Here is a 15,113-nt window from a genome sequence, read left to right as displayed (position 1 = left end):
AAGCAAGGAGATCTTTTTACCCTTGAACTATTCCTTGGAATGAACTATTATGGGTAAGGAGAGGTAAATGGAAGGTGGGAAAGAAAAAGCACTGTAAATAGAAGGGACAAGAGTGATTTATTATTACTGATTTGATTTTCAATTTGCACAACCTGAGAAAGAGAAGTAAATGATGAGCTTCAGGTGGCATTTCTAAACATTTTAGGAAGCTGAAAAGAGATGCCAAGAACCATCTCAATGTGCTGACACTGCAGCACAGAGAGATGACACTACTGGTTCCTCCATGATCTGAACAGTTTGATGAGCCCCCAAACAGAATAATTTGCTTAAGCCAGTACATTATTTGTCATTGAGAAGACAAATTCATGCCAAATTGTCATGTTTATGGTTTTTTTTTTACATGTTGAAAGGAGCTGTTTGTTTAAAATATTTTAGATGACAGTTTTAGAAAACATCGAAGCACCATTCAACCACCTCCACAAGCAACACACTTAAGGGGCAAGATTAGTGGGCACCAGAGCTCAGCTGAAATAAGTCCTGCTCTGCGGGTCGGGCCCCTGCAGAAGTAGATCCTCCATGGTGGTTGCAGCCAGTCCCTGTAGCTGATCAGCCTGGGGGGGGGGATCAATCCCTCCCATTGACATGCCAACAGCAATGAAGGCTCAACTACAACAGGAGGGTGGGTGCACCCCGCCAGCTTGGGTGATTGGGAAGGCTGTGCCACTGGACCCTACAGAACACCTAGTGCATAAAGCTATTCCATACAAGCCTGGAAGATATAGCAGCTCTACCTAACATGTAGAAACAAACACTGGAAGGTGGCCAAAATGAGGAGACAAAGAAACATGTCCCAAATGAAAGAACAGAACAAAACCCCAGCAGAAGAACTAAAGAGAATGGAGACAAGCAATCCACTAGATACAGAGTTCAAAACACTGGTTATAAGGATACTCAATGAACTTAGGGGAACAGTATATGAACTTAGAACTTCAACTAAGAGATAGGAAACATAAAAACAAAACTAGAAAACACAAAAGAGAGCCTCTCAGAAATGAAGAATACATTAACTGAAATGAAGAATGCAATACAGGGAATCAACAGTGGAGTAGATAAAGCAGAGGATCAAATCAGAGATTTGGAAGAGAAGGAAGCAGAAAACATACAATCACAACAGCCAAAAGAAAAAAGAATCCAAAAAACAAAACAGTATAAGAAGCCTCTGGGACAACTTCAAGCCTATCAACATTTGCATCATGGGGGTAACAGAAGGAGAAGAGAGAGAGCAAGGAATTAAAAACCTATTTGAAAAAATAATGATGAAAAACTTCCTTAACCCAGTGAAGGAAATAGACTTACAAGTCCAGGAAGCACAGAGACTCCCAAACAAGATGAATCCAAAGAGACACACACTAAGATACATCATAATTAAAATGCCAACGGTTAAAGACAGAGAAAAATCTAAAAAGCAGCAAGAGAAAGACAGTGAGTTACCTACAAGGGAGCTCCCATAAGACTGTCAGATGATTTTTTCTCAAGGGTTGCTGGTTCGATTCCTGGTCAAGGACATGTACCTGGGTTGTGGGTTCATTCCCTGCACCCTGGTCAGGGTGCATGCAGGAGACAATCGGTCGATGTGTCTCTTTCACATTGATGTTTCTCTCTCCCTCCCTCCCCCTCTGTCTCCCTCTAGCCCCCTCCCTCCCTTCCTTCCACTCTCTCTGAAAAGCAATGTAAAAAATATCCTCTGGTGAGGATTAACAACAAAATTAAAGCATGCCCTCGATATTAATTTTAGCCATACATTTATGCATAAATGAAAATATTTTGTATGTGACAGCTTCATCCCTGTCAAATTTCATTTTATGAGTTAACCTTTTTAATTTTATTAATCCTTTTTAATTTTCTTAATGGCACACAAAATTATATTAGAACTTAATAGGCCATTTTAAAGAAGGATTTGAGTGGGATTTTTTGTTTTTCGTTTTTTGTTTGTTTTTGGCCTCTCTTCAATGCTGGAATTGACAATTTCCTAAAGTAAACTTTTTTCCCCTGCCTTTTCACTATCAATCCAATTTCTCAGCCAGAAAATAAGATTTTGTTTGTTTAAACTATTTGTTTTTAAAAGATCTATGTACTATTTAAAATGAGGCCAACAGTGCAATTCTAAAATGTTCCTAAATGTGATATCTTAGTAATAATCTAAGAAAATACTTCGTTGGATTTTTTTTTTGTGGCACTACAAAGTGATAGTCAATAAATGATTCACTTATTATAAGCATTCTGGCTATAGGAGATTTCTTAATTGCACAATTGTCACTGAACGGTAACACCATTGTGCATTTGGAAGCAATTTTAAGTGTTCAGTATGTACATTAATTCCCATTCTTCACATCAAAGCAACACTTCAAATAAACAAAAATCTATGACAATTAGTAAACATGCAGTTATTTTAAAATGTGCTATCATTGTTGCATAGCAACTACTGATTTTATTATGTACTTTTTACATACTCTAAAATAATTAAACACAGGCACAAATTGCTATCTATTTTTTTGAATGTTAAAAGCATTTAAGTTATGAAGTTTATTCTAATATGTGTATTATATATTTATAAAGGGAACACTTCATTCCTACACAAAGGCACAGTGACCCAAGAAAGAGATGACAATGTCATATTAGTGATTCTTCTTTCTCATCAGAGGACTTTTAGGGAACTTTTTATTCATAGTTTCAATAGCTAACACAGCTAAGACATAATTATCATATCTTGGCTTTACTGGTCTGGATCTTGATCTACTGCTAAGCTGAGTGATAAGATTTATTTTTATTTATTTTTTAATATATCTTTATTGATTTCAGAGAAAGGAAAGGAGATGGAGAGATATAGAAACATCAATGATGAGAGTCACTGATTGGCTGCAGCCCACTACTCGTGCATGTGCCCTGACCGGGAATCGAACCCTGATCACCTGGATCCTAGGTCGACGCTCAACCGCTGAGCCATGCCTGGCCGGGCTGAGTGATAAGATTTATTAACAAGAAGTCATGTCCTCTCAACAAAATAAAATGTTATAGAAAAGTATACTGTCAAAATACATTTATGATGTAATTAATTTATCAGAAAGATATCATGGTTTTACTAAGAACTTACAGAATTCTACATAGGTTTATTTTCATCATCAAATTAACTTAGCATAAAGCAAGAATATAATACTCTTATATGGTCAGATGCTAACACTAACTTGGTGGACTTGCTGTGTTAGCCCCTCAGGGACAAGGTACAGTGAGCAGTAATACTAGAGTGGATCGTAAAAGCAGAGAGTGCTCCAGTAGATTGCATTTGAAAGTCCTTCATGGGGTGTGGCTGAGGAGATGAGAAATTTCTACACAAGCAAAGGCAGGAAAGTTCACTGTATCAGTCTAAGAGGAGCTAAGGAGTTTGAGGGAAAAGAAGGACCTGTAAGTCTCTATCCATGTTACTTTCATCAGTGAAATTTCTGAGTCAAAGATGGGACGTTTACAATCTCTCTTCATACTTATTGCGAAGCTGCTCTCCAAAAGGTGGCTGTAATTTCCAGTCCCTTGAAGAGTGAGTATGAAAGACTATCTCACTAGACCTTTAGCATACTGCAAAATCCACTCTACCAACTGGGTCTGCGAAAATGAATCCCTCGTTTTAATTTGCACTTTTTGGATTGTTAGTTAAGTTGATCACTTTTTTGTTTTTTTAAACATGGATTGGTAAAGATGGTGGGAAGTGAATAAGAATAGATTAGCCAATTGAGCACACTGAGGCTAATAAAAATTAGAAAGAATTAAAGAAGTGTGAGCTTTAGAGAAGAAAAACACCGTGCTACAAAATTAAACAAAATAAGAATGAGAACCTTAGAGCAACTTTATTTCATATTCTAAAATTTAATTGTTGCCCATATGAAACCTCTGGCGTAGTGATCATTTTTGTTACAGCCTGGATGTGCTGTCCCTGAGGGACAAGGGAAGGAGGAATGACTTATAGCAAGCCAGTACTAGCCGAGAGTATGGCCAACTGTGTGAAGATTGGAAATGAAAGTGACAGATTAATAATTGACCTGAGCCAGCAACAATACCTAAAAGGTTTCAGTCCTGTAGATGGCAGAGTGAGGGATTCCAGGTGGATATGTGGCAACTGCTTGTTGCTTGAGGTTACAAGTGTAGGGTCTAGTCACCAAAGAGAAGAACCTGATAATAACCAAACAGGGTGTCAGGGCTTCAGTCAAGCAGTCTGAATTAGTAGCTAGCTCTAGTTCTAGATGCAAATTTAAGTTATAATCAGCAAACCAAGGCAGAGGTTAGTGGTAGGGATAGGTAGCTAATGGGGAAGAAAAAGAGTTGGGAAGGCTTCAGTGCTTTGTGCATTGGTCTAAGAAATTCCAGAAGGAACCAAATGTGTGTATAGAAGCAAAGAAATCTATTTGGAATAGTCTTCTGGCAACCAAACAGAATGTTTAAAAAGCAAATAAGACACATGCTGATGAAAGCTACATTATCGTTACCTTCTCCCTCCGGTTATCATTATCCAACCGCTCCTGTCTAAGGGTTTCCTGCAGCTGCTCAATGCTTTTCTGATGTGAAATCAGCATCAATTCTCTGAAAACCATAAACCCGACAAATGAGTCAAGTCTCACCCCTAATACTCTTACTAAGTTGTACATCTTGACTCAGAGAATATAATTCACAACTTAGTCTGTTTATTCTCTTTGACAATACATATACTGCTACTAGATATGATTTTAAATGTTAACAGCAATTCACAAACACTGCATATAAGGCAAGTATTTTCTCAGGCTTAATTTCTGTGTGATAAGTAATGTTATTTGTACATGAAATAGTAACAACATATATGGAATCACAAACATAATAAAATGTTATACATTGTGGTTCTAAAGTATATGACTAAATTCTAACAGTAGACAATATTTCGTTTCTTCAAAAAAGGAAATTATATTGGGATGTGCTATAAAATCAACATGTTTGTGGTGTCTGCTAAATTTATTTTTCTTTTACTTACCTCAAATACTGATAGAAACAAACCAAATTGAGAGGGTAAAGCCTGAGATGTGGTATGGTATAGCACAAAACGTATTAGAAAACTAAAAACACAAAGAACATTTTAATCCACAAAAATGGATCTTAAAGCTTCGTGTGTGATCCTTTGGGTGGAGGTACTATGGGCGACTCATGAGAACCTTTCCCAGGGGCACTGAAATTAAGCCTTTGACTATCACAAGTAGAGGCAAAAGCATGTTTCTTGCTCAGGGCTCTTTCCTGTTTCTAAAATCACCATGACTTTTCTTACTATCCGTGCAGATGATGCTTCTCCATTGCTTATTCCTCTTTGTAAGCCCTTTGTTTCCCATCACCAATCTCTTCCTTCTAGCTCTGATCCCTTTTCTCAAACTTGTGACTCGCATTTATAACTGCTGTTGGGCATCTCTATCCTAATGATCCATCAACACCAAAGATTTCGCCCGGCCGGGCAGGGCTCAGCGGTTGAGCGTCAACCTGGGATCCAGGCGATCAGGGTTCGATTCCTGGTCAGGGCACATGCCCGGGTTGTGGGCTCGATCAATGACTCTCTCATCATTGATGCTTCTATCTATCTCTCTCTCTCTCCCTTTCCTTTCCCCTCTCTGGAATCAATAAAGATATATTTAAAAACAAAACAAAACAAAACAAAAAAACACCAAAGATTTCAAACATCAAAAAAACATATTCACCGTCATCTCCTGCAATCTTGTGTTTCCTTTTGACTTCTGAAAACCTTTCTTTACAGTCAGAATCTTTGCTTGAAACCCCGAGTTATCTCTGACTTCCTCCATGTTCTACCACATCCACTCGGCAACAAGTCCTACCTATTCTGCTTCCTCTGTGTCAAACTATTTCTTCCCTTCCTTCCTCATTGCCAGCAACTTGTTAAGGTTCTTGACTTTATCTCCCACCTAGAGTATTTTAACAGACTCTACTCTATCTCTTAATCTCTATTCTAGTCTCACTCATAATATTATTAAATTTTTTTTTACCATAATGAAAATAGTGCCGCCTACATTTCTAGTCTAGAAAATTTTAAAGATGCAAACATAAGACGACACATTTAACTTGGTAATCAGAAGTACAAATATCACTTGAGGGAAATTGACTGAAAAAACGAAATTCTCCAGGTTTCTCTTTCCAGCAATGTGTTGGACTAGGTACCTTGACAATTTTTTACTAAAAATAAGTAAAGTCATTTTTTCATTATAAAAAAAAATCTAAAAATTCATCAATAAACTGGACAAAAAGTGAGAAAAATGAAGAGAACAAAACTCATGTGAAAGAATGGAAAAAGATATCAGTGGAAAACTACTGGAATCTGAAAAAAATCTGTAGGTTAATTAATTATATTATACCAATATTAATTTCTTAGGTTTTACAGAAAACTGGCTATGCCATGGTTAAGATAGATGGGGTAAAGGGAAACATCACCTCTCTGTACTGTCTTTGTGACTTTTCTAGAAATATAAAATTATTCCAAACTAAAGGTTAAAAAACTGAAATGAATGGAAGAACCCCAGCATTAAGTAGAGCATTGAAGCGAACTTTCATCTTGCAAGTACTTTCCAAATCTGATGAACTTGAGCTTTAAGATTTACAGCCATGAAGGGCACAGGACTCAGGAGACAAAGGAGAGTCTACGAGGAAACTCACCTGATTGAAGTTACATCTCAAAGAGCTACTGATAGTATATGTGTGAAATTCATACTCAGAATGTGTAAAATACAAATAATATCTCTTCTCGAGGTACAAAAAGAAAATTACTCGCTTTGAATTTTGGTGCTAGGTAGAGGGGAAAATACAAATATCCCATAAGAATTTATAAACACAAACCAACCCTAATGCAAATTTGTATCCTGAATTCATATTACCTGAGTGGTCCCAAAAGCTTCATGTTGAGAAGATAACTTAATGTGGTGCTAGGTTAACCTTGTCTCCTAGTCTGGTAGGAAAACACCAATATTTTGGGGAGAAACCTATCTAAAACCTGGGGTACAAAGAATTCCTACCAATAAAGATATAAGACCTCTGGGATCATAGTGTTTAAAATCACAAAACTATTTTTTAAAAGCCAAAAAGAGAAAGAATTAGCAAACAAAAGACAGCATAATCAAACTCCCAAAGTATTGAATTTTCAGATACAGAAAATAAGTATGTTCAATAAAGTAAAAAAAAAAAAAAAAAGGTGTTTTAAATGATTAATTAAATTTGAAAAAGAACCAAATTGAACTTGTAAGAATGACAAATATGATAATTGAAATCAAAAACTCTGTGAATGGTCTTATAGCTAAAAAATGAAGTAATAAACTGAAAGGGACATTCAAAGAAATTATACAGCGTGCAGTATAGGGAGTCAAGAACATAAAAATGTGAAAGAGAAGTGGATATATGGAGGGCAGAGGGAAAAGATCTCATATATATCTATTCATTATTTCAGAAGAAAAGGAGAAATATCTGAAGAGCATATTTCATACTGGTGAAAAACAACCACCACAAATCTAGAAGCCCAATAGATTCTAAGTAAGACAAATAAAAATAAATCTTACACATAAGCACCTGGTAGTGTAAATGAAGAACATGAAAGTTAAAGAGATTTTAAAAGAAGTCGAAGAGAAAAAAACTACATTATCTTCAAAGGAACCCAAACAAACCGAAAACTTATTTTCCAGCAGAAACAAAAAAAGCCAAAGACAGCAAAATAATATGTTCAAAATCCTATGAGAAAATAACCATCAGCCTAAAGCTGGGTACCCAACAAAACTATCTGTAAGAATGAGGCTGAAATAATTATGCTCAGATAAATAAAACCAGAGTGTTTACCACTAGCTAAAGGGTCTTTACTTAAGGAGCTTCAAAGAATACACTTTGCAGAAAGGAATATATTCAGAAGGAAGGTCAGACATGCAAGAAGAAATGGTGAGCAAAGTGACAAACACACAGGCAGGGAGGGCTTCCCGGGCGTGTATGCTCAAGCCAGAGGTACAGGACCCATTCTTTGAAGAAGACCCTGTGCTTCTGCTTTAATGCTCTGTGGTCACTATTGAGAGATTCTTAATAATTTTATCTTTGAATTTGTGTTTTATAAGTGAGGGATAATTGAGCATGTGCCGGGCGTGGAGTTTCAGCTCACACACAGTTCTACATCCTGCCACCTCTCTGACTCCCCAGGACGGTTCTCAACCCCCTGCTCCCTGCCCCTTGCTTATCATTTGTTTCCATCCTCTGCTTTGGGAGGGTATCCAGGCTGGGTACAGGCCTGGGGAAGGTGGAGATGGGGCATGTGTGCTCCCTGTGCTGAGTCATGGGGCACGGCCCTGGGTGCCTGTGAGAGCCTGCACCCACCCCATGATTTCCCTGTGCCCAAGGGAGCACAGCATTTAATAGCAAACAAACAAACAAACAAACAAACAAAAACCACCACCATGACAGGATGAGAAAGACCGTGAAGGAAAGGAAATAGCTTTTTCCAGTTTTTGAAGAAGGGCCCTACACTTTTACTTCGCACTGGGCCCTGAAAATTATATAGCCAGTTCTGCGTGTAGGTAATTATAAACAAATATCATCTGTATAGAAGAATAGTTCTGACGATGTGTAACTAATGGGGCTAACAAAAGACTAGAACAGAACACTGGAGAAAAATGTATTTCAGGATGGCAACTATCAGAGCTCAAGTGTTCTTTGATCCTTGAAATATCTGCGAGGAGTTTGAGATATTAAATTTAGACTTCGCTGAGTATCCATAGTAAAATTTCAAGAGAAATAAAGGGAGAGACCAAGGTGAGAGAACGGGCAGGTGGGTAATACGGGGGGGTTTACGGACCACTATGCACACTATGGACCAGGCAGCGTCATCAGGCCTTGGAGGGACAGAGGTGAATTAGGAAGGCAGGGTCCCTGTGCAAGTGGTGCTCAAAATCCAGCAATGTAAAAGGAAGCTTTATCTTTTAAAGTGTGAGGAGACCTCGCAGGTGCTGCCTGCCCTGCAGTCTCCAGGCTGGAGAAAAGGAGGTGAAGCAGAAGGAACAAAAAGTGAGGACAGCAAATGTGGGACTCCATTCAAACCTCTTAGGGCTTTCCTCCAAAGCTGGGGCCAGTCCTGTCGCCTTTGCAGGCAAGCTCATCTTCCTCTTGGCAGTTAACATTTGTGTTCTCAGCACTTTGTTTTGGACCTTTTTATTTTCTCTCTTCTCTTTCTCTAGGTGATCTTATCTACTCTTATGATTAAAATGCAATATAGATGCTGACAGCTCCCAAATTTTATCTCTAGCTCATATCTGTTCCCTGTGTATCTGACTCATGTATCAAACTCTCCACCTGACTGTTCTAAATTTATATTTCAGAGACATCTGAAACTTAAGATGTCTGTAATCTCAGAGGCTTATAATACTAGTTTACTTTTTGCTTGTTAGGTGTCGTCTTCTGCTCTGCTCCACTTTTTGTTCCAGGATGCAGCCGAAAGAGCAACTCTTACCTGGGTATGCTGATTTTGAGACTCACAGAAAACTTGCCAAAACACAGGATTTGTTAAAGTTCTGCTTAGAATTGGTACATCTCACTTCTCTTATATTCAATGGTATATCTCACTTCTCTTATATTTAATATTCTCTTATATTAAATGGCCACGTCTGATGTCAATTAAGTATGGAGAGGTGGAGTCTATCCCAACTCTGAAATTCCACTGGACGCCACCATGAGGATTCCTACCCTGGAGGTGGGAAACATTCTTTGCTTAGTCTACGGTTCTTTCACATGGAAGTGATTCCTCAGTCCAGTTTTCTCCATAGCTCTTGATTTTCCTCTCTGACATGTACTTGTCTGTGTTGGCCACATTAGAAAAGGGCATTTAGATTTTGCCCTGTTGGAAACAGCTTTCTCAACTTCCATCCTTCCCGTAGACTATCTACCTCATATAGCAAAAGACTTTGCAGATGTGATTAAGGATCTTGGGATGTGGAGATTATCTTAGATTATCTGGATATGCCCTAAGTGTAATTACCAAGGTTCTCTATATGAGAGGAAAGTTAATGTGGGAGAAGGTGATGATGTGATGACAGAAGCAGAGGTTAGATTCATGGAGCCAGGATCCAAGGAATGCCAGCAGCCTCTAAAATATAACACAGGCAAGGAATGGATTCTACCCTGGAGCCTCCAGAAAGAGCCAGCTTTACTGACACCTAGATTTTAGTCCCTTAACACTAATTTGGATTTCCAATCTCCAGAACTATAAGACAACAAATTGGTGGTGTTTTAAACCACTAAATTTGTGTTAATTTGTTATAACAGCAATAGGAAACTAATACAATGGTTTGCCTTCAAGTGATATTACAAAACTTTGGGTATAAGATTAGAATATATAATAGTAAACTTGATTAAATATGGAGCAGTGGTCAATAGAAATAAAGCAGCACTTAACCTGGTTTTCAAAATGCCAGTATCAAAGAATGGATGTGGATGGCTGTGTGCTTGTTAGAAGTGGCCAGACGGCAAAATTCTGGCAATTTCATCCACTTTATTTCCTAGGTCAGGTTTCCTATTTGAAAAAAGGTCTTACTGATTAGAAAATTCCAAGGAGCATTTTCAGAGGGTGCCTGTGAGTACATTGTAAGTTACCTTTACTATAAAATGGATGGTACTGAATACTTGAGATGCTCAAATTTCAGCTTCCCTGGATATAGTGATAATTTTGATACCACGCAAAAGTAGAATCCATTCCATATATATTCCTCTGATGTACCCAGTACAAAACAGCACTGTTAAGTATATCCTTTTAGAACAAAACTGTGAAAGTCTAGTAGATTAGTGAAGCTAAAATATATTTGACCAAGGTTTAAACAATGTTAATCAAGTATAATTATTCACTGAAGTTTCAGAGAATTATGAAGTTCCTTATGAATCTGTACAAAGTATAAGGTGTGTTGAGTGAACTGTTATAAAAATTATGAACTTGTGTCTGTGATGGTAAGTTTGCTTGATACTTACGACTACAGAAATAAAGACTTCCACATGTCTTTGATTCCTGCTAACCTCTGTTCATGACTAAAACTCTTCAGTGTGAGCCTTTCATGGGATAAGGCAGAAAGAATAATTCTACATGATGTGACAAACACTTAGCTGTCCTTGATTAGGGTGGAGTGGGCATTGAATAATGCACACAGAGATGATGGTATGTGTGAAAAAGATACTCCTGATTCCCAAAATAAAAACCACATTTATACAGCACACTCACGGAAGAACTTGCACCTTGCTCAGGAATACAAAACCATCTTAAGAAACTGAAACTGATAAAGGAAAACAGTTCTGTGTTGAAAGAACCTATAAAGAATCAACAGAACTAAAAGCTATCATTTGTACTCTAGTGAGCCTTTCTGCTAGAAATCTAGAGGAATGATAAGAAATAAAACACACTTGTTGAGGCACATTTCATGTTATAAAAAGCTGAAAGTGTGCAGCTAGTTTTGAATGTCATACAGGTATCCAATTTCCTCTTTAGAACCAGTTCTACAGATTTTGCTGCTTTAGATTGATTGGAAACAACACAAATTTGGGGTTTAAATTTAGACTGACTAAAAATCCAATCAAGAAGATTTTTACTAGAACATAGAATTGTACTCCCAGCTCTGATTTTTGACAAGTCAGAAACTCTCTGAGCCTGAGAGAAACACTGGGAGCTTCTGAGTTTTAAATCCTGTGATCACTGGTTTGATTGGGATTAAATTCATTCTCGTCCATACATTCAACAAATATTTATTGAGTACCTACCAGTGTTAGGCACTGCTTTAGTCTCTAGGAATACAGTAGTTTTTCCTTGCCAGTCTTTGGAAATACATTAATGCAGTTCCCCAATTTTTAGAAGAAATGAAGATCCTGAGTAATCAGTGTCTCTCTGAAGTGACGTTATTCACAGGAGGCAAAGCTGGCCCCAGCTTGTACCAGCCGAGGCCTCTCTGCAGTATGTTCCGCTGCCTTTGATTTTCATATTGGGTGATGGGGTGGCTATCTGTAGCATTCTACCCTGCAGTTTCACCAGATATGTATTTTTAAATAATGTTTTTGGAGTTGGTACAATAGGCAAACTAGGATCTACTCGCAATTAAGAGTATTTCTTTTTAAAACTTTAACTTTTAAGTTCTTAGACCAAAAAGAAAATGAGAATCTAATACATGCAAACATCCAGATTCCCTTAATTGTAGTTAAAAACATAACTGCAAGCAAATGTCAAACCAGAATGCCAAATGACAGCTTTCAGTTCTGTTTCACAAGTTGTTCTAAAAGAGATGTCTTCACATTTTCAATCAAAGAGATAATTCTTATTTTGCCACAACTCTTGCCTCTGTTCAAAGCAGTAAGTCTGTGATGATATAAGAAGTCAGCCTCTTGCTCTAAGAGCTGTTGATGGAAAGGAAACCAGAGAAATAAGTGAGTCTTGGGGAATAACCCCCGACGAGGTTTGTTATTTATAAATGATATTACTGAGGACACTTCATTTCATAATCCTTTACACTAATAGGATAGCATCCAAATTGAATCACTCCATGGACTAATCTCTGTAAGTCTAAGAGGAAGGCAGAGAGATAATCTTGAGTTCAACAGACATTTACTGAATATCTACATCACCAGTGCAGGGTATAAAACTTAATAAGATATGATCTTCAAGGGGTTAGCAATGTAAGGAAAGATGAAAGGGAGGGAACTAATACATCCTGAGCACTGACAATCTACCAGGCACAATACTAGATGCATCTACCTTCACAAGAAGATAGTGATACACCCATTTTACAGATAAGGAAAATGAACCTTCAAGCTTGTCCAAACTTGAGACTGATCAAATTGAAATTTAAACCTATGTTTGCCTAACTCTAAAGTCCATGATCTCACTTATATGTGGAATATAATGAACAAAATAAACTGACAAGCAAAATAGATCCAGAGACATGGAAGCATGGAACAGACTGAAGGAGCTCAGAGGGAAGGAAGGAAGGAGGGGTAGGAAGATATTAACCAAAGAACTTATATGCATATATGCATAACTCATGGATGCAGATAATAATTCGGTGAAAGCCTGAGGAAGGGGTGGGAGTGGGGCAGAGCAGGTCAATGGGGGAAAAGCAGACATCTGTAATACTTTCAACAATAAAGATAAATTTAAAATAAATAAATAAATAAATAAAGCCCATTTTTGAAAATACTAAGCAACACTACCACAAGGTCACAGAACCTTAAAACATTGTTTCCAAATCCCTTTCTATGTTCCATACTTCTTATTGCTTCTAGCCTCTATGAAAATAGGACAAGCCTCAATAAAGTAAACCCTAATCGTCTCTTGCTATAGAATGTGTTGTGAAATGTATATATTATAGCTCCACTTCTGATTTTGCCAAGAAACCTGAGAGTAGAAGACAAAACTCACCATGTTATATTTATAGTGAATGGGAGAGTCCTGAAAGACTGGGGGGGGGGGGGGGAGTGAGGGGAGGGGGAGAGGGGACACAGAGGAGGCACCCTGGGTTTTTCTGCTTTCTGCAGGGGTGGGAGGCCCCTGAAGACCGTATTACAACATGGTTGAGAAAGAGAAGTCACATGGCAGAAGCTGGCAAAACTGGGTCTTTTAAGGCAGATGCTGAGGGAATTGTGCAAACCGTAGGAGAGGGAACATGGGTTATAAAGGTTAGACACAGGCACCCTGACCAAGAAATTTAGCCTTGCTTAACCTATTTCCTTATGTAGAGAATGACACCTGCCTCACAGGTGAGGGCCACAGCTCTGCTAGCCAGCGCAGATTTCAAGCTGCTTCCCCGCTGGTTGGTGAATCAGAAGTTCCCTCTGGGTGGGAGCAGACCAAGGCCACGGCCTGATCAGGGCCGTGGCAGGATGGTGACTTAGGGGACAGCAGTGAGCCCCTTCCTCTGCGCCCGGCACGGGGCTGGGAGGGCAGACTCCAGGCTGGCGTTCAGCCCCTTGCTCCTCCCACGGAGCGCCACGGAAGGAGCCGGGCACCTCCCCGGGCAGCGTGAAGACAAGGTCGGGTCGGATGGTGTCACAGCGGCCGAGCAGGCTCCCCCAACGGCGCAGCCTGAGCATTGCGGGGGAGGACAGGGCATGCGGGGCAGGCGCGTTCAACTACGGGGTCCGGGCCAGCACTCATTCTCCTATTCTTCTTCTTATATTAACATGAAATGAGTAAAATAAACAATAAACTGAAAGATCAAAACAATAGGAAGGCCGAAAACCAAACAGCCGATAGTGCTTTCTGCGCACCGAGCACAATACAAGACAAAAATTCTTGCCCTTACGGAACTTGTGTTCTTCCGGACTGTAATAATCATATCAATCAATGTGAATGGGATCATATCTCCTATTAAAGGACTCCCAGATTTGATAAAATCCAATAACACAAACCCCCAAATTTGTGCTATGTATCAAATATGCATTTAAAACAAAAGGACCCACAAAGAACGAGCAGAGGCATGCCAGGCAAATGGAAACAGAAAGCAAGCAAGCAGGGTTGGGATGCTAAGTACAGAGGTTAGTTTAAGGACAAATCAACGGCAAAAATGTCTAGGCAGGTTGGATGATCTGCTTCTTAGCGTCCTTGAAACTACCTGAACACCAGAGGTGTCTGTGCTGATGGCAAGTCCTCAGTAAGAGGTGCTGACACATAAGAAAGAGAAGACGAACCAGTAAAAGGTTTTTCCCTTTTTCTGTCCTATTCTCTCTCAACAATAAAGATACATTTTTAAAAAGATTTCTTTTCTTTTCCTTTAAAAATTAATGGACCTGGATGTTCATCTATGTTGTTGCATAAATCAATTTTTTTTTTCTGAATAGTATATTCCATGCTATAAATATACAGGGTGAGAAAAAAGTAGCTTTATAGTTGTGAGTATGCGAAACACAGAGTTCATTCTTATATTATTAATTATTGTATTATTTTCCACATGTACAACTGTAAACCTACTTTTGCCCCACCCTGTACAACGTGATTACTCACTAACTGATGGTCATTTTTATTGTTTTCAATCTGAGGTAATAGCCCCAATAAAGCT

General features: G+C 38.6%; 1 protein-coding gene across 1 annotated transcript in view; it reads right to left on the bottom strand.

The window, feature by feature from the left end:
• The window catches only part of LEKR1 (leucine, glutamate and lysine rich 1), a gene marked incomplete at its 3' end in the record, with an annotated part of 107,301 nt that overhangs the window by 16,817 nt on the left and 75,371 nt on the right, over positions 1-15,113 (bottom strand). Inside the window, exon 10 of the mRNA XM_081138832.1 lies at positions 4,533-4,626. Coding sequence (XP_080994958.1) covers positions 4,533-4,626 — 94 coding nt within the window. The remainder of the gene's footprint in view (positions 1-4,532; positions 4,627-15,113) is intronic.

Source organism: Miniopterus schreibersii (genome assembly GCF_964146895.1).
Source record: "Miniopterus schreibersii genome assembly, chromosome: 5".
NCBI classification, from domain to species: domain Eukaryota; kingdom Metazoa; phylum Chordata; class Mammalia; order Chiroptera; family Miniopteridae; genus Miniopterus; species Miniopterus schreibersii.
This window is presented reverse-complemented; position numbering and strand designations above follow the sequence as displayed.